The sequence below is a fragment of the Sphaeramia orbicularis genome, chromosome 22 (assembly GCF_902148855.1).
Source record: "Sphaeramia orbicularis chromosome 22, fSphaOr1.1, whole genome shotgun sequence".
NCBI lineage: Eukaryota > Metazoa > Chordata > Actinopteri > Kurtiformes > Apogonidae > Sphaeramia > Sphaeramia orbicularis.
In genome coordinates, this window is record NC_043978.1 from 48,933,244 (window position 1) to 48,960,972 (window position 27,729).

The following is a 27,729-nucleotide window of genomic DNA, read 5'->3' on the forward strand; positions in this document are numbered from 1 at the left end:
GTGTGTGCTAATTTGCGTGCACAATCTAGAATTTTGCATGTGGGGTTGAACCGCGGTTTGCGGATGATTTCCTAAGAGTGACTGCACAAATGACAACAGTGCAAAGTCTTGGAGACCGCCCTACTGAGATGAGGATTTTGCGTGCACTCATGGAGACAGTACACTGGAAAAACTGCTCTGGGAGACACCAGCACGAGTGGTAACAGTGACTGGAATGACCCAGACACAAGGAAATGGAACGTTAGAGAAGTTTTTTCATAGAAGATGTTGAATGACTCCCTAAATCATTCTCTAGTTCAGGGGTGGCCAACCCTGGTCCTGGAGAGCCATTATCCTGCATGTTTTAAATCACAAGTGTCAAACATGTGGCCCGGGGGCCAAATCTGGCCCGCCAAAGGTTCCATTCTGGCCCACAGGATGAAAGTGCAAAAATGAACCTGAACAGTCAAGGCTGTCCAAATCATTTTGGTTCAGGTTCCACATACAGACCCATGTGATCTACAGTAAAAAATAACAACACAATAACCCATAAATAATTACGACAAGTTTTCTTTGTGAAAAATTATGTGGAAAAATATTAAGGGAAAAAAATAACATTACACTGCGAAAATATTTACATTTACAAAACTATTCTTTCACAATAAAATGCAAATAAATACATAAATAAAAACAAAGACGAACAACCCGAAATGTGCAATTTTAAGAATATTCTGCCTGTTACTAAATGTTTGGTGCATTTATGGATCCACTGTGATCTGTAGTTGTGTTAATAATAAGAGATGGAATATAGTAGAAATTGTTCAAATTTTAGTTCCAAACTCCAAAATTTTAACAATATTCTGCCTGTTACCAAATGTGTATGGAACATTGTGTGTAAATGTACATGTATAAATGATTAGTCGAGGCATAATATTGTTAAAATTGCACTAATTTTTCAAATTAAATTTCTGTTTTTTCAGGTTATTCACATCTTTTTTGTAAAATGTAAATATTTTCATAATTTAATTGGGTTTTTTTTGTATTAAAACAAAAAAAAACAAACTTGGATTTGTCATTATTTATAGGTTATTAAGTCATTATTTTACTGGTCTGGCCCTCTTGAAATCAAATTGGGCTGAATATGGCCCCTGAACCAAAATGAGTTTGACAGCCCTGTTTTAGATGTATCCCTCTTCCAACACACCTGATTCAGATCATAAGCCCATCATCAAGCTCAGGTGTGGTGGAAGAGGGAAACATCTAAAGCACAGGTGTCAAACATGGGGCCTGGGGGCCAAATCCGGTCCGCCAAAGGGTCCAATCCAGCCCGCCGGATGAATTTGTGAAATGCAAAAATCACACTGAAGATATTAACAATCAGTGGTGTCAAAAGCATTTTAATTCAGGTTCCACGTACAGACACAAACAGTCCAATTAGATTTCAAGTGGGTCAGAACCAGTAAAATTTTGTTATAATAACCTATAAATAATGACAACCCCCAATTTTTTTTTTTTTTTTGGTGTAAAAAAGTAAAATTACATGAAAATGTTTACATTACCAAACTATACAAACCTGAACAAATGGAAATGTCTAAAGAAAAGTAAAAATAATTTTACCAATATTCTGCCTGTTACTAAATGTTTTGTGCGACTGTAACACATGTGTAAATGATAAACTGATAGACTGAGGCATATCCTCCTGAGACCCAGTAAGTAAACATTTTCACCATTTTACATTAAATAATTGCCTTAATTGGAAACAGCATGACCCAACAGTTTTTTCAGATAATTTTTTTTAAACAATTTTATATACTGTCCTTTTTAGTAGACTTCTTTTTTTTTTCTTTTTAAGTAAAGCTATGAAACTCTTGTCCACTACAGAAGACAAAAATACATTACTGGCTCTCAGGAGGATATTGTTAAAATTGCACTTGCAATTCAAGTTGTTGATGTTATTCAGATTTTTAAGGAATCTTTGTAGATGTAAACCTGATCATAAAATAATTTTACTTTTTTCACTGTTATTATTGTACTGGTCCGGCCCACTTGAGATCAAATTGGGCTGAATGTGGAACTGAACTAAAATGAGTTGGACACCCCTGATCTAAAACATGTAGGATAGTGGCTCTCCAGAACCAGGGTTGGCCTCCCCTGCTCTAGTTCATGTGTAAGTTCTAAAATGGCTTTGCTGGGCGGCGGAATCGGATTCGTTTTAGAGGTGGGGGGGGACCATGGGGGTTGTTGAATTGAACGGCTGTCAGGTGCAATTAATTTTGTCAGACTCTAGCCTAATGTCGGTGCGTATTTTTAATCACAATCATCAGTTCAAGTGGAAAAGTGGCCTTTACAAGAGTCCTGTAAAGTGTGTGTGGGGCATACATCTCAATTATTGTTTCTTCCGTCATTCCATAAATGTTCACACGAGGGTGAAAAATGCATTCTCTGCAATTTATTTCATCATTTCTATGTTTCCTTCTTGCGACAATAACCGCAGCCATCTGTGTGCAATTACAAATCCAAACCATTTGCACCTCCCCTTTGACACGTGCTAAATATGTTTTATCAAACCCGAAAGCAATTTTACTCATAGAAACTGAACACAGAAACTATTTAACACGTCACAAAGGGAGGTGCAAATGGTTTGGATGCATAATTGCGCACATATGGAAGTGGTTATTGTCACAAGGAGGAGACATCGAAATGATGAAACGAGATGTAGAGAACGCATTTTTTCACCCTTGTGAACATTTTTGGAATGAATGAGGACACATTTAACAACTTGTCATTTTGGAGCTGTTGGAGGAAGTCAGAGCAGATTTGGAGCCAGCCATGAGGAGGAGTCATGCAATACCTGCAGTGACAAAAGTCCTGGCAAATTTAAAATTTTTTGCGTTGGGTCATTCCAGTATACGGTAGCTATTACAGCTGGGGTCTCCCTTTCAGATGTACTGTCTGAAGTCCTAAATGCCATGTGGCGCCAGATGGAGCAACAACCCAATGCTGTGGGGATGCAGACACGCAGCAGTCTCATTCGAAGCCACTTCTTATGAGCTGTTTGTGGTATGCATTTATTTTTCTATTGTCATTTAATAATATGTAATGCAGAAAAACACCTTGATTAAACATATGTCGTAGATTAGAATATGAGTGCAAGACCGTTCCTCTAGCTAGTGTGACCCAGTGAACTGCAGAGCATTGCAAAGTTAAAAAAATCAACATTTATTTAAAAAAAGATGATTGAAATCACCTTCTAAAGTCATATGAGCATGTTATCGAATGAAATATTCAGTCTCATAAAGTGTCCAATTATGTTACGCCTCGCAAAATCACATCAAAGACACATTGCTTCAGTCACAAAATATGAGACTATAGTCTAACATTTATGTGACAAAAATACCGCTCTTTATCGAACAGGCTATTTTACACACCAAAAAAAAAAAAAAAAAAAAAAAAAATTCACAACCAATGTAAGAAAACTGAAAATGTGACAAGTGTGTGTTTTATTGTTCTATTTTCTTTAAAACAACTACTGGTCGTTTCCTTTTGCGCAGGTGGAAGTCTTCCACTGTATGCACCTCTCCATCCTCTTCGGTCTCCGACTGCCTATCTGTCGCTGCAGAACTTGGCCGGCCCGCTTCTGCACCTGAATGGAGAGCAGTCATTGTCTGTAGTTCTTTTGCCACAGCATTGACGGCCATCGTCAGGGCGGATACTGCGCTGACCATCTGTCTGCAGTGCGTGGCAATGGCCTGTGTGTCGCGCCTGACCGCCCGTGCCAACGACGCCGACGCTCGCATCTCCCGTGCAATTAACTGAAGGGCTGCGGCCTGTTTGTTTTGTTCCCGCAGCAACTGCAGATTAATGTCCTCTGGGCCGTTTTGAAGCGCTGAAGGGGTGGGGTCTACTTTGGGGAAGTTTGGGGGGGGTTGTTCAGCTTCTGATGAAGTTTCTACATATAAAAAAAGAAATGTTTTTTGTTGGGGATTTGACTTGAAAGACAGCAAAATGTTACCACAGGAGGCACATTCATTTGTCATTTAGTAAATAAACAGAAGAAAAACAAAGTGTGTTACTGTGCACCTACCTTCTTCTATTTTTATGTCCAGTGTGTCATACTCGGCAATTCCAGCAACTTGCTCATCAGAAAACGTCACCTGCACCTTCTCCTCAATCCTGGTCAGAGGATCCACTTGGCCCTCACCTGTATGATTTGCTGACAGTCTATTATAAGCCAATTTTTCTTTTGTTCTTCTTCTGATGTCTTGATATCTTCTTTTCACTTCATCCACTGTTCGTACCGTTCTGCCAACAGCATTTACTTTTTGACAGATTTTCTCCCATATGGCGGTCCTCTGTGCGAGCGTCAGATTTTTTTGTTGTAGGTCATGTAAGTATTTGTTTGATTCATCCACCAACACCTCTAATTCTGTTGGGTTGAATTTAGCTTTGCGCTTTCGTGTCTCCAAACTCGCCATGCTGCAAACCAACAAAAAAAAACAAAACACACAAAACCCTCTTTTAAATAGGCGTGTCTCCAACATGTGTGCACCTGTTGACATTTATGCAAACACTCTTAGTAAATCACCCGCAAACCGCAGTTCAACCCCACATGCAAAATACTAGATTGCAAACGCAAATTGCGATCGTAGTAGAACTGGCCCTAAGTCTACTTTTATACCTCATATATTCAACAGAGATAACCCCTGCATAATACATTATATTCACAATGATGTGTATGAATGCACGTATGTGTGTGTGTGTATGTTATACTGTTTCTTTTCTTTTCTAACTATGTTAGGACTCTGTCAGTGTAAAACAGACAACAGCAGTGGCCGTATTTCTATGTAAACTGAAAATATACATAAAAACATTTCTAAGCCACACTTCTCATTTTAATGGACACATTTTAGAGCACACTGATTCTTGAGACTTTGGATAAATCTGGGTTTTTTGTGAAAAAGTTTTAATTATTAAAAGTCTTACAGTCACAGAACCATTTCCTGGCTGCCAAGTTTATAGTAATGCAACCTCCTCATTTTGTAATTTTTCATAAAATAGGTGTTTTTCCTGTTGTTACTTTGTTTTTGTCAACACTGTCAGACAACAAAAAGCTAATTATTCCTATTTATTTAGTCATGTATGGATTTGAAACCTTTAAATAATTGTGTCTGACACCATATGTACAGATATATGCTGCTAAATGTTGAATATTCAGTTTTGTTCATTTTTTTTTACTAGTTCTCTCGTTCTCTTCAATTGTACAACAGCATCATGCAACTTTCATCTTTACCTTTAAACAGACAAAGTAACAATATTGTAATTAAAAAAACACACATTTCTAATTTTCAATTGACAGCTACTTTAACCCTTTCATGCACTGTCCACTCCAGTGGACAGTTCTTCTCCAGCTGTTCTCTTGTATATTAATGGGTTTTGTTGTTTTAGTTCCATATCAGTCAACACAGCGGACACTTATGCACCATCCCAAACACTGTAATTCAGATCATTACTGTAACTGTACTGTTCTTGATAAACCTGATCTGCAGTTACATGTTTGAGTGTAAATCAATTGTTATTTGTTAGACAAGAAGGGTTTTTTCTGCATATTATCTCCATGAAGTGAGTAATTACTAGCATTAGAATATGTTAAAATGTGAGAAGACATCAGATTAGCCGCATTAAAAATGTTTTTATTTCATTGTTTTCATATCACTTTCTGATATTGGGTTTTAAACACATGTTTCTTTACTTCAAAAATTAAATGCATGGATATTTTTGTAACTCCATAGAAAAAAAAAAACTCGATCGCATTGTTTTTTTCATGGCTAAACACTGAAGAAAAAATCTTGACTAAGGTTCTCATAATTCGTGCATGAAAGAGTTAATAACTCAACTGCATTGACAAAACAGATTATAAGCATATTCACTAAAAATCTAATAAAGCTCCATCTGACAGTGGCTTCATTACAACAATTCCAACATTTCATCACTTAAGTTAATGCATCTTTGCTTAAAAACTGTATTTCACTATTCTGCAAGAAATAATTTGATAATTTAATTATTTTATTCTGTGAAAATTATATTGATTTCAGAAAGGAACACCATAAACAGTGAAACTTTCGCTTACTATATTCCTTTGACTTTTTTTTTTGAACGAAGCGTCTTTGTCATGTGTCTATTACCACAGAGCCGGTCAGCACCATGGTTCTATCCTGTGCAGACTGGTAACCTGTCCCCCTGCTGACACAGTACTGTGGACAGAACCACCACACATGCCATGGGCCTGTCTGGGTCCAGGAAAAGGATAGGGGATCAGGTACTGGAGGCTGCTTTGTGCCTATTCACACTTTCAGTTTCAGCATGGAGGCAAACAACATGAATTGTGGTGACTGTTTTGCCTCATAGGAAGAATTTGCCTCATTTGAAGAATTTTTTGATGAATAAAAATCAGCCACTGGGACAACGTTCAGAGTGTAGAATTCAGATCATTTGATTGGCTCTGTAGCAGTAGACAAACTGATATTTCGTGCCACAGAACTATGGCAGCAGCTATTGCTTATTTTGTACCCGATTCCACACCTCTCTCTAACTACTCTTTACCTCTTCTCTATAATCCATTCCCTGTTTCTTCTCCTTCGCTCCTCCACTGATAGCTGCTGCCTAGCCATAACTTTCCAAAAAATATAAAAGTCAGAGTTTAATGAAATTGGGTCAAATGTTGGTTAAATTCATTTCAATTTGGCTTTTGTCATTGGGGATACATATAATACAGAATACTGTGGGATTACAATATTCTAACTATGAGCATCCCCAAGGACTAAATGTCTGAACAGACATAATACTGCATGACACACAGTTGGAGCACAATGAGCTGCAGAGCAGTTCAATGGTTAAATGTTTTACATAGTATTGTAGGTCTGTAAGGAAGAACTATAAAGAGGTTAATGAAACACGAAAAGCCATATTAGTATTTATTGTGATCATAATCTATATTATAAAAGCCAAGTGGCATCTGTATGCATATGTGTGTCTCAGGATTCACACCAAATCTGTACAGAGCTGACTGCTGCAGTTTGTCATATTTATGTATTTTTGGTCAAGGAACATTTTTTCATTTGATAAGTATTTTATTCATTTAAAAAGAGTTTTCACTGTTTGTTATCAAATTGACTTGATAATCTCGTCATTTTGTGGATAATAGGCTAACATATTATTCTAAAATTAATTTACTTAAAAACAAACTTTTGGGGTAAAAAAAGGCTACATTTATGCAAAAGAACCTTAGAAGCTCAACTCTGACTGTTTTTATAATGAAAATATTATTCATTTTCAATGGAATTACCATTTTTCTGAGTGGGACATGTTGTTTCCAAAATCTCAAGAATCAGTGAGTACACAACAGGTTTTAGCTCAATAGACTTCAGGAATTAACTTAATTGACACGATGAATTAACACTAAACATTAGGAATTAACTCAAATCTATATATTCAGATATCCCTTTACAGCGTTGACAAAAAACTACTTCTTTACATGATGTGCATGTCCTGTATACATTAGCTATCTTGTGTTAGTTTTGTGTGCTAGTTTTCAAGTGATTTTTCATTCTATTCTTTCATTTGACAAGCATTTTATTCATTTAAAAAGAGTTTTCACTGTTTGTTATCAAACTGAAGTCATTTTGTGGGTAATAGGCTAACATATTATTCTCAAATTCATTAAATTAAAAACAAACTTTTGGGGGGAAAAAAGGCTACATTTGTGCAAAAGACACTTAGAAGCTCCATTATTATGATGAAAATATTATTCATATTCAGTGGAATTACCACTTTTCTGAGTGGGACATGTTTCCAAAATCTCAAGAATCAGTGAGTACACAATAGGTTTTAGCTTAATAGACTTCAGGAATTAACTTGACTGACACAATGAATTCACACTAAACATTAGGAATTAACTCAAATGTATACACTCAGATATCCCTTTACAAAATCTATATTTTCACAGTGATCTAAAATCCACTTCCAGGACATTTCCAAAGCCAAACAGAATGGTGTGCTCACTTACTCCTAGCTTGTAGCTGCAGAGCCTCACTCCTCTGTTGGTGGTAGCACACGCTGCTCTCTATCCCCCCTCTACATGGGTAATAACACACAATATCATAAACAAACAATATCTGACACCATAAATGTCTTCAGTAGGTCTGGCTGAACTCTGTGGACACTCACGCTGACTCACTCTCTGTAGCTCTGCTCCCGGTGCAGCGGAGACGAAACAAACACACCCTCAGCTGACAAACCAGCCAAGTCTTCAGCCACAAACGTCCGTCGGTCGGTTCAGAAACAGCCTAACCCTCTAACCGTGTCGGGTACTGTCCCTGTGGTACACGGTTTGTCTGGTTTTCGTTCATAAACACACGCATACGACAAATAAACACTTTCACCGTTTCTTGCTTTATAAGGAAGACTACCGTTCGCGCGTGTATCAAGTCTCACGTGATTTCCGTGTTCTCACGAGATCTTGGACCTGGATAGCCTTAAAGGGACAGTACACATTTCACTCGGACACAGCTGATTAAAAAAACAAAACAAAAAACACAGCGACCCCTATCTACTTGGCTACATATGTATATGTCGAGGCCCAAAACGGAATCGGTCCAGAATGGAATTCTATTCTAGGCCGGCCTAGAATGGAATCCTGCTGCTATAATGTTATTTTTATACCATGTTTAATGCAAATGATCTAAATTATTACAAAAATCAATACATGGAATTTGCAAATATGTGAAAAAAAAATGAAACAAACAACATTTTAATTGTAAACTATAATACACTTAATTTACAAATAGAACCTAGTGGTACTCCCCACCAATATATGGTACAGTGAAATCGACTGAAATTGACAATAGTTACTCAAGGTATGTAAGACTGAAAATGTAAAATTATGACAAATTATGGAATTATGGATCATTTACATTAAACAAGGTATAAAAATAACATTATAGCAGCAGGATTCCATTCTAGGCTGGCCTTGAATAGAATTCCATTCTGGGCCGGCCCGATTCTGAATCAGGCCAGATTCCGTTTTGGGCCTCGACATATGTACAGGGGTTGGACAAAATAATGGAAACACCTTCACCTCAAGATGATAATGCCCCAATCCATACAGCTAGAATTGTTAAAGAATGGCATGAGGAACATTCTAATGAAGTTGAGCATCTCGTGTGGCCGGCACAGTCCCCAGACCTCAACATTATTGAGCATTTATGGTCAGTTTTAGAGATTCAAGTAAGACATCGATTTCCACCGCCATCGTCTCTAAAAGAGTTGGAGGGTATTCTAACTGAAGAATGGCTTAAAATTCCTTTGGAAACAATTCACAAGTTGTATGAATCAATACCTCGGAGAATTGAGGCTGTAGTTGCCGCAAAAGGCGGACCTACACCATATTAAATTATATTTTGTTGATTTTTTAAGGTGTCTCCATTATTTTGTCCAACCCCTGTATACTCAGTGCCAATGAAAACGCAACACTTGAATGTGTTTTATTGTTCCTGAGCTGCATCAATATGTTTAAGTTTCACCTGTATAAGATAATCCCAGACAATTTCTTGACAACCTGAGACGGGTTGAGCTATTGTCAGGCTTGAATGAACTTGTCTGCATTCATAAGACTTGTTTTTCTCATTGCTCAGCAAGGAACTGCTCAACTTAAGGAATTGTGGTCAGTTAAGGAGTGGTCATGTTCTGTATATAAAGGCAAACTGAAAAGCACGAAAATCATTTGCAATAACTCAGTGATGCCTAGACTGACACGTGACCACAGATGCCATGCTATGGGGCTCCTGGAGGCCAGAATCTCTGCTCGGCAGGTGGCGCGCCGTTTTGGATGCAATGTGTCCACCATAGTCAGGATGCAACAGAGGCATGAAGAAACTGGCTCAACTGCAGACAGACCTTGCCCTGGACAAGCACGTGTGACCACGCCACAGCAGGATCGCTACATTGAGCTGCAGCACCTCCAGGACCGCTGTGTGACTTTTGGTTTTGGGGTCCTTGAGTTTCTTTATCCTTATTTTTTGTCAACAAATTTGGATGTGATTTTTTTATTTTTACTGTATAGAAACGGCCTATGATTAATTCCAAAGAGCTGATGGAGTAAAAATCCTCATCGATTTAAAAAAAATATAAGAATCTTCAAGTGTTGCGTTTTCATTGGCACTGAGTATATGTATCAGATTGATCTCATGAAATGGCGTTGTGTGTCACGCCAGTTCTTATGGCATTTGGCCTGCTATACATTTTTTTATGCTGCTTTTTAGATATTTATGCCGTCAGGGTTTTCTTTTTATATTTTAGTTTTTATACTCTTTTATATACATTATATATACTTTTTTATGGCACCTAGGACGATTGCGCTTTTTAATTTTGTACCTGTACAATGACAATAAAGACATTCTATTCTACTCTATATATATTTTCATCCTGTTTGACTCACACTGTTCACATTGCACTTTATCTCTTGCACAGACTCATTCATTGCACTGACTCTAAGCACAACAGTCTCCTTTGCACTGACTCCATGTGAAAAGTTAAAGTGTTTTTGTTTTTTTTACGATTGTGTTTTTACTATGGTGTTTTTTACTACTGTTTGTTTTTAAGTTTGTGGATACTGTTGAAACCTGTAAATTCCCCTATGGGATGATCGATCTATCTATCTATCTATCTATCTATCTATCTATCTATCTATCTATCTATCTATCTATCTATCTATCTATCTATCTATCTATCTATCTATCTATCTATCTATCTATCTATCTATCTATCTATCTATCTATCTATCTATCTATCTATCTATCCATCCATCCATCCATCCATCCATCCATCCATCCATCCATCCATCCATCCATCCATCCATCCATCCATCCATCCATCCATCCATCTATCTATCTATCTATCTATCTATCTATCTATCTATCTATCTATCTATCTATCTATCTATCTATCTATCTATCTATCTATCTATCTATCTATCTATCTATCTATCTATCTATCCTTTTGCATGTTATTCAAAGCCATTAACCCTACCTCTAACCACTAACCCAAAGCCTAAGGCTAAGCCCAGCGTTTTTCAACCTTGGGGTCAGGACCTCAAGTAGGGTCGCCTGGAATTCAAATGGGGTCGCCTGAAATTTGTAGTAGTTGATTAAAAAAAAAAAAAAAAATTCTAATAAAAAATATATGGTGAGTTGAGAGAGACAATCACAGTATACAAAAGACCAACTGTGAAGCTGAAACTGCAGCACTGTGGTTCTGTTTATCTGTCAAATGTTCATTGTGGTCGGTTTCAGATGCTGCAGCTCTTTCATAATTCATAGTTTGAGTTCTTGTTTGTTCAGTATTAATTGTCAGCCTTGTAAATCCAAGCTGGACTGACTGTACATATCCTGACCAAGGAAAACCAAATTCTCACTTTGTGCAGTAATCTACACCTGGATTTACTGCCTCCGTCTCCTGAAGTCCAATATGAGTTCTTTTGTTTTGTCCGTGTTGAGGACGAGGTCGTTCTCCTCCCCATATCTGGTGGTCTTCTGAACCAGCTCCCTGTATGCAGACTCATCCCCTCCTCTGATAAGGCCGAGGATGGTTGTGTCGTCTGCATACTTTATGGTAATGTTATTGTCCTGGGTGGAGGTACGGTCATGGGTGTAGAGTGCAAAGAGTTTGGGGCTGAGGCAGCAGCCCTGTGGGGTTCCTGTGCTCACTGTCAGCTCAGCAGAGACCTTCTTCCCCATCTTCACCACTTGTCTGTGAGGAAATCCAAAATCCAGTTACATGTGGCTGTTGGTACTCCCAGGTCTGCCAGCTTCGCAATGAGCTTCATTGGTCTGACTGTGTTAAAGGCAGAGCTGTAGTCCAGAAAGAGGAGCCGAGCAGATGTGTTTGGATTATCCAGGTGTTGCAGGATGTGGTGAAGTATCAGGGCCACTGCATCATCCACTGACCTGTTTGAGAAGTGGGCGAACTGGAAGGGGTCCACTGTGTCTGGAACCGTGGAGTTGATGTGTTTTAAGACCAGCTTCTCCAGACACTTCAGGTTCAGAGTTTGTCATGTCTTTTATGGATTGTGATTGTCTCTGTCAACTCACCATATATTTTATATTACAGCTAAAATTTGCTTAGAGGTCTTATTTCTGTCTTTGTGCATAAGAAATCAATATAAGTGAATCCTCAAAGGAACTTTGTGTTGGTAAATGCAAGTTCTGCAAATTGACAGGATTTCAGTTCTGTTGCAACATGTTGATGCTCATATGAACTATGTTTTCAACTCAAAAATGTCCAATTTCATCACAATTAATGCTATATTTTCATGTCACAAATGGCCAAGTTCTATTTGAACTGAATTTACCTGAAAAACAAATATTCTATTCTTTTAGATTCCCCAATTTTTCTTACAAGATTCTATACTACATATCACATGTTTTATTTTTACAGGTTCAATATGGAGTATGGTGCTGATCCATCCTGCTTATGTTACGCCAATACATACATGAAGAATGTCACACGTCACTTTTTAAATCAACAGTTTTCTAATAATAAGCATTTTTAGAAAGAAATAACAATTCTATATTGTTATTTCCTCTTTAGTCTGATGATAAACTATACAATAAATAATTCTGATCCTAGTTTTTGCACAGGGATCATTAGTGTAAACGGTGACATGGCTGCCGAGCATCAGTATGATGGGATCCACAACAACCATGTCACATCCGTCCACTGACACATTTCGTGTTTTTGTGTCAGCTGTTATTGTTTTAGATCCACAATACTAACATTTATGAATAAGAGGAGAATTAGCAATAGTAAGTATATAAGTTAATTACTAATAAAGTACTGGTACTGAACAGAGCATCATGGGTCCGTCCACCAGCAAAAGTTTTCACATACACGTGCTATTCAAAATCCAATATTTCTGAAAATAGAGCTTCCACTGTCAAATAATATCAGTAGTCTGTGCACAAATGGATTAGCATTATTTCAACACAGTTCTATGCATTTTGCTCTTTTTTTTTATTTTTTTTTTTTACAAAAATGGCCACTCATTTGACCCCCTTTGTAAATTTTAGCCGATTTTAGTGCATTTTTATTTTTATCAATTACCATAAATTTCAAGTAACCCAATTTGATTCCCAGGTGAAGGTTGAAAAACACTGCCCTAAACCTCACTGCTAAACACGTTAATAAAATATTTTTAGCTCAATGTGATTTATTGTTGACAGAAAACGTGTAATTGTGACTCTGTATGTAATCATTGGACCTGGTCAAAGGTGATAACTGATGTGTATAAATTGGAATAAAAAGAGGATTGTATCTGACAACTAAATTATTCCAACTTCCAACAGTGTGTAAGGGTACTTTTTTGATCAGCCAATAACACCTTTAACAGACTCACAGAGCGAAAAGGATTTTGTTCTTTGCTTGCTGAGAATTGCAATGAGAATTTTCCAAAACTTAACTTTTATTGAGGTTTAAAGATCATAGAGGACTGGCCATCATTTGCATTGAGGGCTATTCACACTTTAAACGGCATAAAACATCTTTAACATTTTTTTTTCTACTAAAATACGTACATAAATGCAGTTAAAAGTTACACAGATCAGATGAAACATGTACAGGCAGAAGATGAGTCATTTTAAATTTAGAATGAAGATTAGATTTCGATTAAAATTCACAAAAAGTTACATTTAAAGGAATTATTGAAACTTAAAGCAGTTCTTCCAAGTTTAGTGAAAACATGAGGGACTTGAATTGAAAACCGACGGTTCAATTCTGTAACAAGGAAGACATAGAGGAGCTTTATGAATAAACAAGTACATTTGCTCCAAAACCCAGACTCCTTCCTAGACTTTTTTTTTTTTTTTTAGATGACATTAGTTCTCAGAGTATTCTCCGAAAGTTTGTGAACACGAGCCCTGACTTTGCAGTTCAATGACATCTGCAGAGACACCAGAACAAGAACGAAAAGAACGAAGCAGGAGAAAGTTGAGAAATTCAGCTTTATGCAAATATCCCCAAATAGTTGTGTGAGACATGCAGATGAGAACCAATCACACTGATTTTAATTGACCTGAATACAAAGATAAGGAGTGTTTACCTCATTCTACCAAGATGCTTAAATTAAAATGATGTTTGATGACATAAATGCCAAATCAAGCAAAAAAAAAACAAAACACTTACAGTACCGTTATGCATCCAGCTCTTGTATGCACATCAGTTGAGCTGAGACGCTGCTCAAGCTCATCACACATTTGTTCAGATCAGCTCCTTTCACACAAAGAAAAAAATGTGGACAGTATTGTGTGTGAAGGACATTTTTCAGTGTGCTTTGGGGTTTGAAGGGCTGAATTTTCTTTTAAGCTCTGTGTTTCTTCACACAGATTCTTCTAATATCTGCCACTAAGGTCTGTAAAGTATTGAACGTGCAGATATTTTAGCCTTTTGGGGACATGAACAGACTGTTAAGTGTCCTCTGACAAGGAAAAGTATGTGAACACCAAGATTGTAATAGTTTTGGATTTTTCATTATAGTTTAGTTTTATTTAGTTTTGCCTTTTTTCTCTAATTCAGTTCATTTTAATTACTTTTTAGAGCAGGTTTTCTAGTTTTTATTACTTTACATTATTTTCTAAAGGCTTAGTTTTAGTTTAGTTTTTTTTTTTTTTTTTTATATCTTTTATCCTCTTCACCGTCAAATTCAAATAAATCCCAGACAAGACTCTGCTGCTTTCTTCCAACTTTGGTCTCCATGTTTCCAGGTAGAGTGGGGACCAGAAGACGACTGGAAACCACAAGTGAACACAAGTGACGGACCGTTAAATATCATATGGTGCCAGCAGCTAAAATAGCTTGAGGGAAATAAATCGATTTCATATCAATCCGACATTGACAAAGACGAAAATGAAGAGAATTTTATCCAGAATTTTTTATACGTTTTAGTGAGTTTTGTAAACACACAATACAGTTTCAGTTAGTTATCGTTTTTTTCTTTTCATTATAGTTTTTATTTATTTCAGTTCACGAAAATGTTTTTACAATTCCAGTTTTCATCATTTTGTTAGTTTTCGTTAACGATAATAACCTTGGTGAACACTTTATAGCTTTCTACATGAATTGGTTGTAAAATATGATCTAATTTGCATCTAAGTCGTAAGTACAGACAAACACAACGCACTAAATAGAATAGAATAGAACAAAACAGAGCAGAGCAGAATAGAACAGAATAGAATAGCATAGGATAGAAGGTTCTATTCTATTCTATTCTATTCTAAACTCATGTCAGAAACTTCAAGGATCATAACAGGAACAGGAACATTAACACAGCTAAAATAGAATAGAATAGAATAGAACCTTGTATTCTATTCTATTCTGTTATTCGCTATTAGGTTCTTTTCTATTCTATTCTATTCTGTAGAACAGAACAGAATAGAACAGAATACAACAGAACAGAATAAAAAGAGTAGAATAGAACCTAATAGAATAGAATAGAACAAAACAGAGCAGAATAGAATAGAATAGAATAGAATAGAATAGAATAGAATAGAATAGAATAGAATAGATCTTTATTGTCACTGTCACAGGAACAATGAAAATCAGTTTAGCAGCTCTGCTCAATTTAACAGCAAAACAGTTAGTGCAAAAGGGACTGTATAAGAAAAAATAAAATAAAAAATATCACAGACTATTAAAGAAAAAGTAGGACTGTGCAAAGGCTTCAGAATAAAAATATTAATACACATGTGCTACTAAAGTAATGAGATGAAAAAAATATACAGAAAGAATCTACAAACGCTAACTCTATACTCCAAATGAGAGATACGTACAACCAATAGGACATACAGGTAGTAGTAATGTGGATGTGTTGTGGCTATTGCACTGAGGTGGGGTGAGTATTGCACCATTACACTGGGGGTGGAGATTGTTCAGTTTCGGGGTGGGGTGGGGTGGGGGGCACACATTTAACCGCTTGTGGGTAAAAACTGTGCTTGAGTTTCTTTGTCTTAGTCCTGAGTGTCCTGGATCTCTAACCCAATACTATACAGACAATTCTAATTGTTCACACTTCTCTTGAACACATCCCACAATACTGCTGGAATAAGTGTGTGAACACATGGGCTAATGACTCCTAATAGAGTGAAATGGAGACAGAAGGTAGAAAACCTCCACCAAAATGAGATTTGAGCCAGATGTAGAGCTACTTTGATTCACAAAAAAAAAAAAAAAGAAAAAGAAAAATCAACCTTATTAAGTTTCCTATTTGCAAGAAACATCTGCTGATGTGAACGACACCTCACAAAAAAACAGATATCTAAAGACATTCGATTAAAGCTGCAGGAGACTTTCTTCTATGCAGAGTAAACACAGGATTTAATTGTTTCAATTTGTGGCTGATTTGTGAACTGGTGAAACCTTGAAGTTTCTGACATTATTTTAGAATAGAATAGAATAGAATAGAATAGAATAGAATAGAATAGAATAGAATAGAATAGAATAGACTTTATTTGCCATTTGCACAGATACATGGCAGTATACAGGGGTTGGACAAAATAATGGAAACACCTTAAAAAATCAACAAAATATAATTTAATATGGTGTAGGTCCGCCTTTTGCGGCAATTACAGCCTCAATTCTCCGAGGTATTGATTCATACAACTTGTGAATTGTTTCCAAAGGAATTTTAAGCCATTCTTCAGTTAGAATACCCTCCAACTCTTTTAGAGACGATGGCGGTGGAAATCGACGTCTTACTTGAATCTCTAAAACTGACCATAAATGCTCAATAATGTTGAGGTCTGGGGACTGTGCCGGCCATACGAGATGCTCAACTTCATTAGAATGTTCCTCATGCCATTCTTTAACAATTCTAGCGGTATGGATTGGGGCATTATCATCTTGAGGTGAAGGTGTTTCCATTATTTTGTCCAACCCCTGTAGGTACATTGGAATTCTTGTACGTTTCCCTGAGTCACAGAATCTAAAAAAGACATGAACAAATACAGAAACAAAACATAAAAACAGCTAAAACATATAAAAACAGTTATTGCACAGACAGACAAAAATACACACTTGTAAAATAGAGTACTGTATCAGAAAAAAAAATAAATAAAAGTGCTGGGAGGTAGAACAGGTTATTGCACATTCAGTTAAAAGCCTGGTATTAGTTAAGTGTCTGTAATCTTCTATAGTCCTATGTAAACCAACAATTCTTAAAGGAGCAGGAGACTTTCGTGACCAATTTTTCATCAAATCTGTCAAACCTCAGTCATATCCTCAGTATCACAAATCTGTAAGTCTGTCTGTCATTACTCACCTGAATCTCTTGCATTACAGTGAACAGTTTCATAGTGCCATCCACCATAAACAAACCATGTGTTTACTAACAGAGCCGGGAGGGAACTCGGGCATCTTCGGAATTTTGTCGCGACGTGCATTGTGGGAAATGGAGGCTCGTGCAGCTGCTACAGACACGATGCGGAAACAGCAGGAGCTCCCTTCCCTCTGTGCATATTCCCCCAGCTGTTTCTGTGTTTCAGCCGTTTCCGCGTCGTTTTTGTTTTATCCATATAATATAATATGGTTGCACTGCCACTACTAGGCGGCTGCACAAACCTTTGTTTCCCACAATGCACATTGCGACAAAATTCCGAAGATGCCCGAGTTCCCTCCCGGCTCTGTTTGTAAACACATGGTTTGTTTATGGTGGATGGAACTAAGAAACTGTTCAGTGTAATGCAAGAGATTCAGGTGAGTAATGACAGACAGACTTTTGGATTCCTAATACTGAGGATATGACTGAGGTTTGACAGATTTGATGAAAAATTGGTCACGAAAGTCTCCCACACCTTTAAGAATTGTTGGTTTACATAGGACTGTAGAAGATTACAGACACTTAACTAATACCAGGCTTTTAACTGAATGTGCAATAACCTGTTCTACCTCCCAGTACTTTTATTTATTTTTTTTCTGATACAGTACTCTATTTTACAAGTGTGTATTTTTGTCTGTCTGTGCAATAACTGTTTTTATATGTTTTAGCTGTTTTTATGTTTTGTTTCTGTTTTTGTTCATGTCTTTTTTGGATTCTGTGACTCAGGGAAACGCACAAGAATTCCAATGTACCTATACTGCCATGTATCTGTGCAAATAGAGAGAGAGAGAGAGAGAGAGAGAGAGAGAGAGAGAGAGAGAGAGAGAGAGAGAGAGAGATAGATAGATAGATAGATAGATACTTTATTCATCCCACTGGGAAATTTACAATGGCAAATAAAGTCTTTTCTATTCTATTCTATTCTATTCTATTCTATTTTATTTTATTTTATTTTATTTTATTTTATTTTATTTTATTTTATTTTATTTTATATTATTTTATTCTAAAATAATTTCAGAAACTTCAAGGATCCACCAGTTCACAAATCAGCCACAAATTGAAACAATTCAATGCTGTGTTTATTCTGCATAGAAGTAGATGTCCAACCAAACTGACTCCAACAACAGAACACAGAAGGCTCATTGACTGTTTGTTGGCCAGGCGGCTCATCTTGTTTAAATGGAAGGATGCCCCACCCACCCCCACCCCCACCCCCCACCCCAACCCCCTACAACATTTGGCAAATGGATTAGGGAGGTTATGTGTCATATTCACCTTGAAAAAATTAGATATACTGTAGGGATCACTGCACGAAAAGTGGGGTTTTCGTCAGTTAACATCACTGTAAATTGCTTTGGAACTTCAAATTAACACCTACTAGTGAGAATTTAACCCTTTCATACATAGTGGTCACTACAGTGAACGGCTATTCTACAGCTGTTCTCTTGTATATTCATGAATTTTGTTGTTTTAGTTCCATATTAACCAACACAGTGGACACTATCATCACATATTTTGACATTCATACCATTACCGTAACTTTGCTGTTCTTGATCAACCTGATCTGTAGTAACATATTTGAGTGTAAATCAATTGCTAATTGTTATTAGACTGTAATTAACAGGGTTTTTTATGCATCTTATCTGAGCAGGTAATAACTAGTTAAAATGGGAGAAAACATCAGATTAGCGATATTAAAAAGATTTTCACTTCATAGTTTTCACACAGTACGTAAGTAAATACATGTTTCTTTGCTTCAAAAATTAAATGCATGGTGTCCAGGTGAGTGGACATTTTTGTAACTCCATGAAAAATAGGTTCATAAAAAAATTTCAATCACATAGCTCTTTTTTTTAATGCATAAAGAGGAATAAAACACTCAGGAAAAAAAAATCTCGATTAGGTTCTCATAACACTGGCCAACAACAAATTTATTGTTTAAGTTTTTTGAGCTGATTTAGGATCATTTTGGTGTGCTGAATCCAAAAATCACATTAATTTTGCTAAGTCAGTCAACTTTCTGAACTATGCTACATATTGGCTTTTTAACATTTTTGCTTACATTTATGGGCATTTTCACATCATATAATACAAAATTCTTTCATATTTCTTGCAATAAACGAGTTCTGAAGATTTTACTTTTGCCAATTTATGATGAATGTTTTTTTTAATATTACAGGTGAATGAAATGGCTTCGACTAGAAGATCTTGCAAAAATAAGCCTGACGTATTCTGCTACATCTGCGGTGAATACACCATTGTACCTAACAGGAATCGTGTGCTTACCAATCTTATTTTGGTATTAATTATTATATTTTGTGAGAAGATCAAATTTTTCAAAATTAAATTAGCAAAAAAACCTGACCTGATTGAGAAAAACAGATGTCATTTTTGGATTTAGCGGTGCAAAATGGTGCTAATTCAGTTGAAAAAACCTAAACAACTTGCAAAAAACATTTTTTTGTAACCCAGTGTAATTCATGCATGAAAAGGTTAAAGTCAGCACAGAAACCTCTCTCTTGCCATGAATTCCCAACCTCTGGTTAGAGAGCCTTGGCGATAACCCCTCCCAGAGTCCCTTGGACTATGTGAGGTTTCTGGTTGTAAATGGTCCTGCTGTGAAGTATACAAATGCAAATCCGAGTCGTACACGACACAGCAGTTTACAATGGAGGTGAGACAACAACTCATTGGGCCTGATTTCCAAAGATCGCAAATAACAGGTGCAAATGTGCTTGCTCGCGCTAAAATATGCGTGTGCTATTGATTTGCGTGTCAGGGGTGATCAGCTAAGATTGCCTGTGCAAATGACAACAGGCGCAAAGTCTTGGAGACCGCCCTAATTAAATGAGGATTTTGCGTGTGGTACTGGGTGTCGTCATGGAGACAATGCGCTGTAAAAACTGCTCTGGGATATGCCAGCACTCAATATGAAGTTTTTCTTTTTCCACACAGAGGGGTGAATGGGCATTTCATTTCATTTTCATTTTTTAAAATTTTATTTATTTATTTAGACTGGGGCAATGCACAATATACATTAACCTTAAAAAGGAGAGATGTAGTGTGCCAGGTTCTAGCACTAGTTCAAATTTCCACCTGTAGTCCCAGGGCAGGCTGATGTTATCATTAAAAAACAGACATTAATTAACCCTCCGGTATCCGGGTGTGCTTTTTAGGCACACTTTGCACTTCATGTTAAAAAACTTCATATTATTTTTCACAATTTAAATAGTTTAGAATTCAGAAGTTGTTCATTTGTGCATGATCTTTAAAATTCTGGCCACCAACTAAAATTTGCACATTGTAAACAAAAGAAAATTACAAGACGAGCATCTGTGTCCCAAGTGTGCCTAAAACGCACTATTTCTTCCATTATAACCACTGTTTTTGATCCATAAGCCATTAAGGCATAAATCCTGCTTTTACTGATATCTGGGCTTCATTTGAGACGTGAGGGTCTAAATTAATTTATTAACATTGTTAATGTTGCTGTTAATCATTGACATATGCCAGGCTGCAAAAATCAAATAATATGTAATCCAATTTTTGTGTAGTATTTTGAAAAAAACAAACAAACATATTTTATGTTTTTTGAATCAAAAAATGTAGTGACATCATGATGAAGAGAGATTGTATAAAGGGTTAAAAAAATCTAAAATGAATGATTATTTGATATGTATGATTAGGGCTGACCGTGATTTACAAAAATAAAATCAAATTAGAGCAGAAAAATAAATCAATATATAATATTTAATAGTTTGATTTATAGGTGTGCATTTTTGGCACACTTGGTGACAGATGCGAGTATTTTTGTACATTTGACCTAGTGCCAAAAATAATAATGCAAATTAACCAGTGTTGGAGTTCATCATTGACATATGCCAGGCTGCAAAAATCAAATAATATGTAATCCACTTTTTATGTAGTATATTGAAAAAAAATTATTTTTTTTGTGTTTTTTGCATCCAAAAAAGTGGTTTGTTTACATTACAAACATGGCATTTAAAGGGTTAAAAAAATGTGACAATTATTGAGTATTTCGCATTTTTATTTACGGCTTAAGTTGATGAAACAGAAAAAAGGGTAAAAAGAATTAAAAACAAACTGTATGAAAAATTTTTTTTGACATTACTCCACAAGTGTGCCAAAATGGCAAACTTGGTGCTTAGTAAGGGCCTTGCTGGACGGGATACCGGAGGGTTAAAACTAAAACAGTGAAAAAACAGTAAAAAAAAAAAAAGCATATTTATAACTCCATATAGGTAAAATATTCATTCCCATCCATTCCCTCTTCTGTCCCACTGCAGTCTGTCACACACACTCTAAACATGTTTACATCACATTACATTATGTCTACAGGTTTGGTTTGACAGCAGATGTTTTTTCACCATGTGGGAGAATGTGTGATAGTTTGTAATTGTTTGTTGTTCTGTTGGTCATGTGTTCCACTGTCGCATGGCCACACATGAGAACACTGAATTTGCAAATGCTGTTTTGTGTCTTGTAATCCTGCTCTCGCCACATGTTGATCGAGTAATTGGAGATGTTTTTCCAGAACTCAAAGAAATAAACCTTTTCAAGGGAGGAGCAGCAGAATTATGGATAACCTTAAACAGCAGACACACATTTGTATACATGATTACATTTTCAAAGCTTAAGATCTTATGTTTGGACAAAATTCTCTGTTGTTGTTTATCAGTGGTGACGTGTGTTATTAAAAGTAAAGTAAAGTAAAGTAAAGTAAAATTTTATTTATAGAGCACTTTTCACAGACAGAGTCACAAAGTGCTTTATCAATTCAAATCAGAATCAATTTAAGTTTACAGAGACCCAACAGAATCCTTCAGGAGCAAACACTTGTGATTGGTGACAGTGGCGAGGAAAAACTTCCCTTTAACAGCAGAAACCTCGAGCAGACCCAGACTCCTGAAGGATGGCTGTCTGCCTTGACCAGTTGGGGTTAAAGAGAAAGAGAGAGAGAGAGTAAAGGAGGAGAAAAGAGAGAGCGATAGAGATATAGAGAGACTGGGGGGGGGGGGGGGGGGGGGGGGGATGACACATGGAGTAAGTTATGATGAATACATAGAGTGTAATCAGTCTGTGGTGGTCCTGGGTCAGGTGGGAGACTAAAAAGCCTTTTTGAACAGGAGGGTTTTGAGGTGTTTCTTAAAGCTCTCTACAGAGTCCATGGACCGTAGGTGTAGAGGCAGGTCATTCCATAGACGTGGTGCCACAGCTTTAAAAGACCTGTCACCGCGTGTGCTAAAACAGGTGCGTGGAACCATCAGCAGGTGCTGTCCTGAAGACCTCAAGCTACGAGTCGAGCTGTAGGGCTGGATCAGGGAAGCAATGTATGCAGGGGCCTGGCCATGTAGGGCCCGGAAAGTTAGCACCAGAATTTAGAAATGAAGACGATATAGAACAGGGAGCCAGTGGAGAGATTTAAGGATGGGAGTGATGTGGGTTCTCCTGTTTGTGCGGGTCAGGAGCCTGGCAGCAGAGTTCTGGACAAACTGTAGACGGGCCAGCTCCTTCTTGTTTAAGCATGTAAACAGGCTGTTGCAGTAGTCTAAGCGAGAAGATACGAAAGCGTGAACGATCATCTCGAGCTCATTTGTGGACACCATAGATCTGAGTTTGGAGATGTTGCGTAGTTGGAAGAAACAGTTTTTGACTAGCTGTTTGGAGTAGAATTCTAAAGACATGTCCTGGTCAAAGATGACACCCAGATTCCTCAGTTTTGTCTTTACCGAGGAACTCAGGTCTCCAAGGTGATGTTTGATCCCTGGGATTGCACTATCCGGGGCAATGATGAGGGTCTCAGTTTTGCTGGAGTTCAGCTGGAGGCTGTTCTCATTTAGCCACTGCTTCAGCTCTGACAAGCAGTTGATTAAGGAACTCAGTTTGTGGGGCTCAGAGGAGTTAAAGGAGCAGTATATCTGGATGTCATCTGTGAATAGATGATAGGAGACATCACTGTACTGTCGGATAATGTGGCCAAGTGGGAGGACATAGAGTAAGAATAGGACTGGTCCCAGGACAGAGCCTTGGGGCACACCACACAGTAGATCCGCTGAGTCAGATTGGAAGTTGTTTATTGACACAGTGAAGCTTCTGCCGGTCAGGTAAGAGGAGAACCAGTCTAGCACATGACCTGACATCCCTACCAGGTCCCTCAGTCTCTCAATCATTATGGTATGGTCCACTGTGTCAAAGGCCGAGGAGAGATCTAGCAGGACCAAGACCGTGGATTTCCCGGAGTCAGCCGCCATCAGGATGTCACTAGACACTTTTAATAGTGCGGTAGTTTATTAGTGAAATAAACACCTCCTCTCTTTATGTCGCTCTGTATGGTGAACGAAAACTTTGAAGTCCGTGGGCATGAGAGAAAACCCTCCACATCAGTTCTTATATAGAAGGTTCAGGAGCCCAGTCACAACACCGTGGACAGCGCTGTTTGTGTGTGTGTGTGTGTGTGCTCACGAAACTCACGAAAATTAGCGAGAATCATTGAAGTTAGTGGGTGTTTATGGGGCTGATAATCTGTTTTTTCATGCTCATTGAAGTAAACAAAAACAAAGACAAGTGTTAAGAACAGCTAGAGCAGGGGTGTCAAAGTTAGTTTAGTTCAGGGGCCACATGCAGCCCTGTGTGATCTCAACTGGACCACATGAGTCAAATAACACTGAGCAAAGTAAAATACATATGGCAATGTTTACATCTATAAACTACCCTTTCAAAAATATGGGAATAACATGAACAACCTCAAAACATCCTGAAATTTCTTAAGACAAATAAGTGCAATTTTAACAGTATTCTGCCTCAGTTTATCATTTACACATGTGCATTAAAACTTACAGATCACAGGGGATCTACAATAACATAAAACATTTAATAACAGAGAGAATATTGGTACAATTACACTTACTTCTCTTAAGTAATTTCCTGTTCATGTTTGTTTGTCAAGTCTATCCGACGACTGCAGCTGATCCAGAATGCTGCTGCTCGAGTCCTCACTAAGACCAAGAGAGTGGACCACATCACTCCAGTTCTGAGGTCTCTACACTGGCTCCCTGTCTCTCAGAAAATAAACTTTAAAATTCTCTTGCTAGCATATAAAGCACTGAATGGTTTAGGCCCAAAATCCATCAGAGACCTTCTAGTCCAGTCTGAACCATCCAGACCACTCAGGTCATCTGGTGCAGGTCTGCTCTGTGTTCCCAAAGTCACAACTAAACATGGAGAATCAGCGTTCAGTTTCTATGCTCCGTATATCTGGAACAAACTACCAGAAAATATCAGGTCTGCTGAGAGTCTGAGTTCTGTTAAGTCCAGGTTAAAGACTCACCTGTTCACTCCTGCCTTTGACTAAAAGGCTTTTGACTTTTTAAATTTTATATACTCTTTTGAAACTCTGCACTGCAACTCTTACTTTAATGTGTGTGTTTTTATTTTTATTTTATTTTATTTTATTTTTATTTATTTATTTTGGATTTTATGTGTTGTTTTCTTACTTGCTGTTTTTAATCACCTTTTACAAGTTTCTTTTATAATGTTTTAAAAGTGTTTCTTTTTCCCTTGTCGTTGTATTTCAATGTCCTGTGTGAAGCACCTTGAATTGCCTTGTTGCTGAAATGTGCTATACAAATAAACTTGCCTTGCCTTGTTTAGGTTATTCTCCTTTTTTGTGAAAGGCTAGTGTGTATGTAAACATGTATGCAATTCTATTTTTTTACATTGAAACAAAGGAAAAAATTTAGAGTTGTCATCATTTATAGGTTATTTTGATGATATTTTACTGATCTAACCCACTTGAGACCATATTGGTCTGCCTGAACTAAAATGATTTTAACATCCTTGATTGTTAAAATCTTATGTATAATTTTTGCATTTCACAAATTCATCCCACAGGCCAGATTGGACTCTTTGGCTGGCTGTTTTTTGTTTGGTTTTTTTTCCCCAGGCTGTATGTTTGACACCTATGAGCTAGAGGGACTGACTGTAACAGGTTCAAGTCTGGGTTCCTGAGTCTCCCACACAACAAACAATGAACAGGTGGTGTCCTGCTGTAGACGCCACAGAGGAAGATGCTGCTTTCCAAAAAAAAACCATCACTGCATACCTGACGTTTAACCTTGAAACTCCACAGCACTGCTGCGAAAATGTTTTGTAAACTGTTGAAAGAATGGAGGAACATGCTGTGATACATACCACGTAAAAAGGGAAGCACATACCAACAGGAGAACCTCATCCCTGTGGTGAAAAGTATGAAGGCAGCACCATGACTTGGGGCCTGAGGACCCGGACCACTAACCATCATGGAGGACTAAATGGATTCCCTAATTCAGGGGTGTCAAACATACGACCCGTGGGCCAAAGCCGGCCTGCAAAAGGCTCCAATCTGGTCTGTGGGATGAGTTTGTGAATTACAGAAATTACACTGAAGATATTAACCCTCTCATGCATAGTGGTCACTGCAGTGGACAGTTATTCTACAGCTGTTCTCTTGTATTTTCATGGGTTTTGTTTTTTTAGTTCCATATCAACCAACACAGTGGACGATTATGCACCATCCCATACACTGCAGTTCATCCCATTACTGTAACTTTCCTGTTCTTGATAAACCTAATCTGCAGTAACATATTTGAGTATAAAGCAATTGCTATTTGTTATTACATTGTAATTAACAGGATTTTTTTTTTTTTAATAAAAAAATGTTGTTGTTTTTTTGCATATTATCTGAGTGTGTAAACTAGTATTATAGTATGTTAAAATGTGAGAAAATATTTGACTAGCAGCATTAAAAATTAATTAATTAATTAATTAAAATTTATTTATTTATTTAATTAATTAATTAAAAAACAACGCATGGTGTCCAGCTGAGTGGACATTTTTGTAACTTTGTGAAAAATAGGTTCATAAAAAAATTTCAATTGCATTGCATTAAATTGCATTTTTCATGCCTAAAGAGGAATAAAAACAGTCTTCATGCATGACAGGGTTAACAATCAATGATACAAAAATCATTTTACTTCAGGGGCAACATAGTGAACTATTTCTACCGAACTATTAATATAAACAACCTATAAATAATTACAATTCCATTTTTTTCTCTTTGCTTTAGTCTAAAAAAAGTAAAATTACATGAAAATGTTGACAGTTACATATTATGCTTTCACAAAAATGTAAATAACCTGAACAAATATGAACAACCTTACATGTCTTAAGTGTAATTTTACCAATATTCTGTCTGTTACTAAATGTTTTGTGTATTTGTAGATCCACTGTGATCTGTAAATTGCGATGTACATGTGTAAATGATAAACTGAGGCAGAATATTCTTAAAATTACACTTATTTTTCTTAAGAACTATCAGGTTGTTCATGGTTATATTTGCATTTTTAAAGGATAGTTTGTAGGTGTAAACTATTTTATAATGTAATTTTACTTTTGCCATTCTAAAACACAGAGAAATCATTATTATTATCATTATTGTAGGTTATTGTGTAATTATTTTACTGGTCCACCTGGGCTGAATATGGCCTCTGAATTAAAAAAAGACCCAGTGTGATGTTCATGGGAGTTCCCAAATGTTTTTTTTTTTCTCTCTATTTAACCTTTCCTAAGTGATTTACTGCCATTTATTGTTATATTATCCACTGCTTTTTGTGTTTTTTTTTAGTGAAAATCATCTATTTTCCTGTGTTTAATTCACAGATCATGTAGATGTTCATAAAAGCTCAGAGTTGCTTGCCATGCTGACTCTCTTTTAGATCACACTGTGCACATTCTCTATCTAGTATGCTTTCTACTTCTGTTTACTTCTGATGGTTACCATTAAAAAAACATTCACTGACAGATCTGTATGAACAGTGCTTGATAGTGTATTTCTCTGGATTTACTGTATTCAAACAACAGTTTTGCAAGGACAGCTGGAGCACAAAGAAAGTTAACAGGATAGTAGTGGTAAAAATAGAAAAATACAAAACCATGTGTAGATGTTCTCTTGCTTCTATCAGGTCCAGATTGCAGAAGCAACAGCTTTACAGAGGTGCCCAGACCTGTGTTTACTGAACCACCTCCTTTTCCCAACCCATCTGAGATACAGCCTCTGTAGTCTCACATACACAGATCTGCCTCCATGTTGTGTTAATGTGGTGCCAGAGCTGGAGATGGGTCTGGCACTCTGCACTGTCATTCTGGAATAGGAAAAAGGATCTCAGCTAGTTTGCATTTCTTTAAACCAATCTCATCTTTGGCAGCGCTAAGTGTGGAATGCAGCAACAACGCCTTTGCAAAATTATGTTGGAGGAAGCTGATGTGGAGAAATT

At 37.0% G+C, this 27,729-nt stretch overlaps 2 protein-coding genes across 3 annotated transcripts in view; both read right to left on the minus strand.

The window, feature by feature from the left end:
* Positions 1-27,729, minus strand: part of gabrr2a (gamma-aminobutyric acid type A receptor subunit rho2a) — a 205,199-nt gene that overhangs the window by 48,217 nt on the left and 129,253 nt on the right. The gene's annotated exons all lie outside the window — the stretch shown is intronic.
* Positions 2,900-8,462, minus strand: LOC115413635 (nuclear apoptosis-inducing factor 1-like). Of its 2 annotated transcripts, none has more exons than XM_030126622.1 (4): positions 8,213-8,462; positions 8,042-8,109; positions 4,064-4,455; positions 2,900-3,928 (listed from the first exon to the last, which is right to left on the minus strand). In XM_030126622.1, exons 3-4 carry the CDS (start codon positions 4,452-4,454, stop codon positions 3,480-3,482), a joined length of 840 nt encoding a protein of 279 aa, XP_029982482.1. In that variant the 5' UTR covers position 4,455; positions 8,042-8,109; positions 8,213-8,462; the 3' UTR covers positions 2,900-3,479. The 2 variants fall into 2 exon arrangements, with proteins under 2 accessions (XP_029982482.1, XP_029982481.1); XM_030126621.1 differs by having other exon boundaries at positions 8,203-8,462.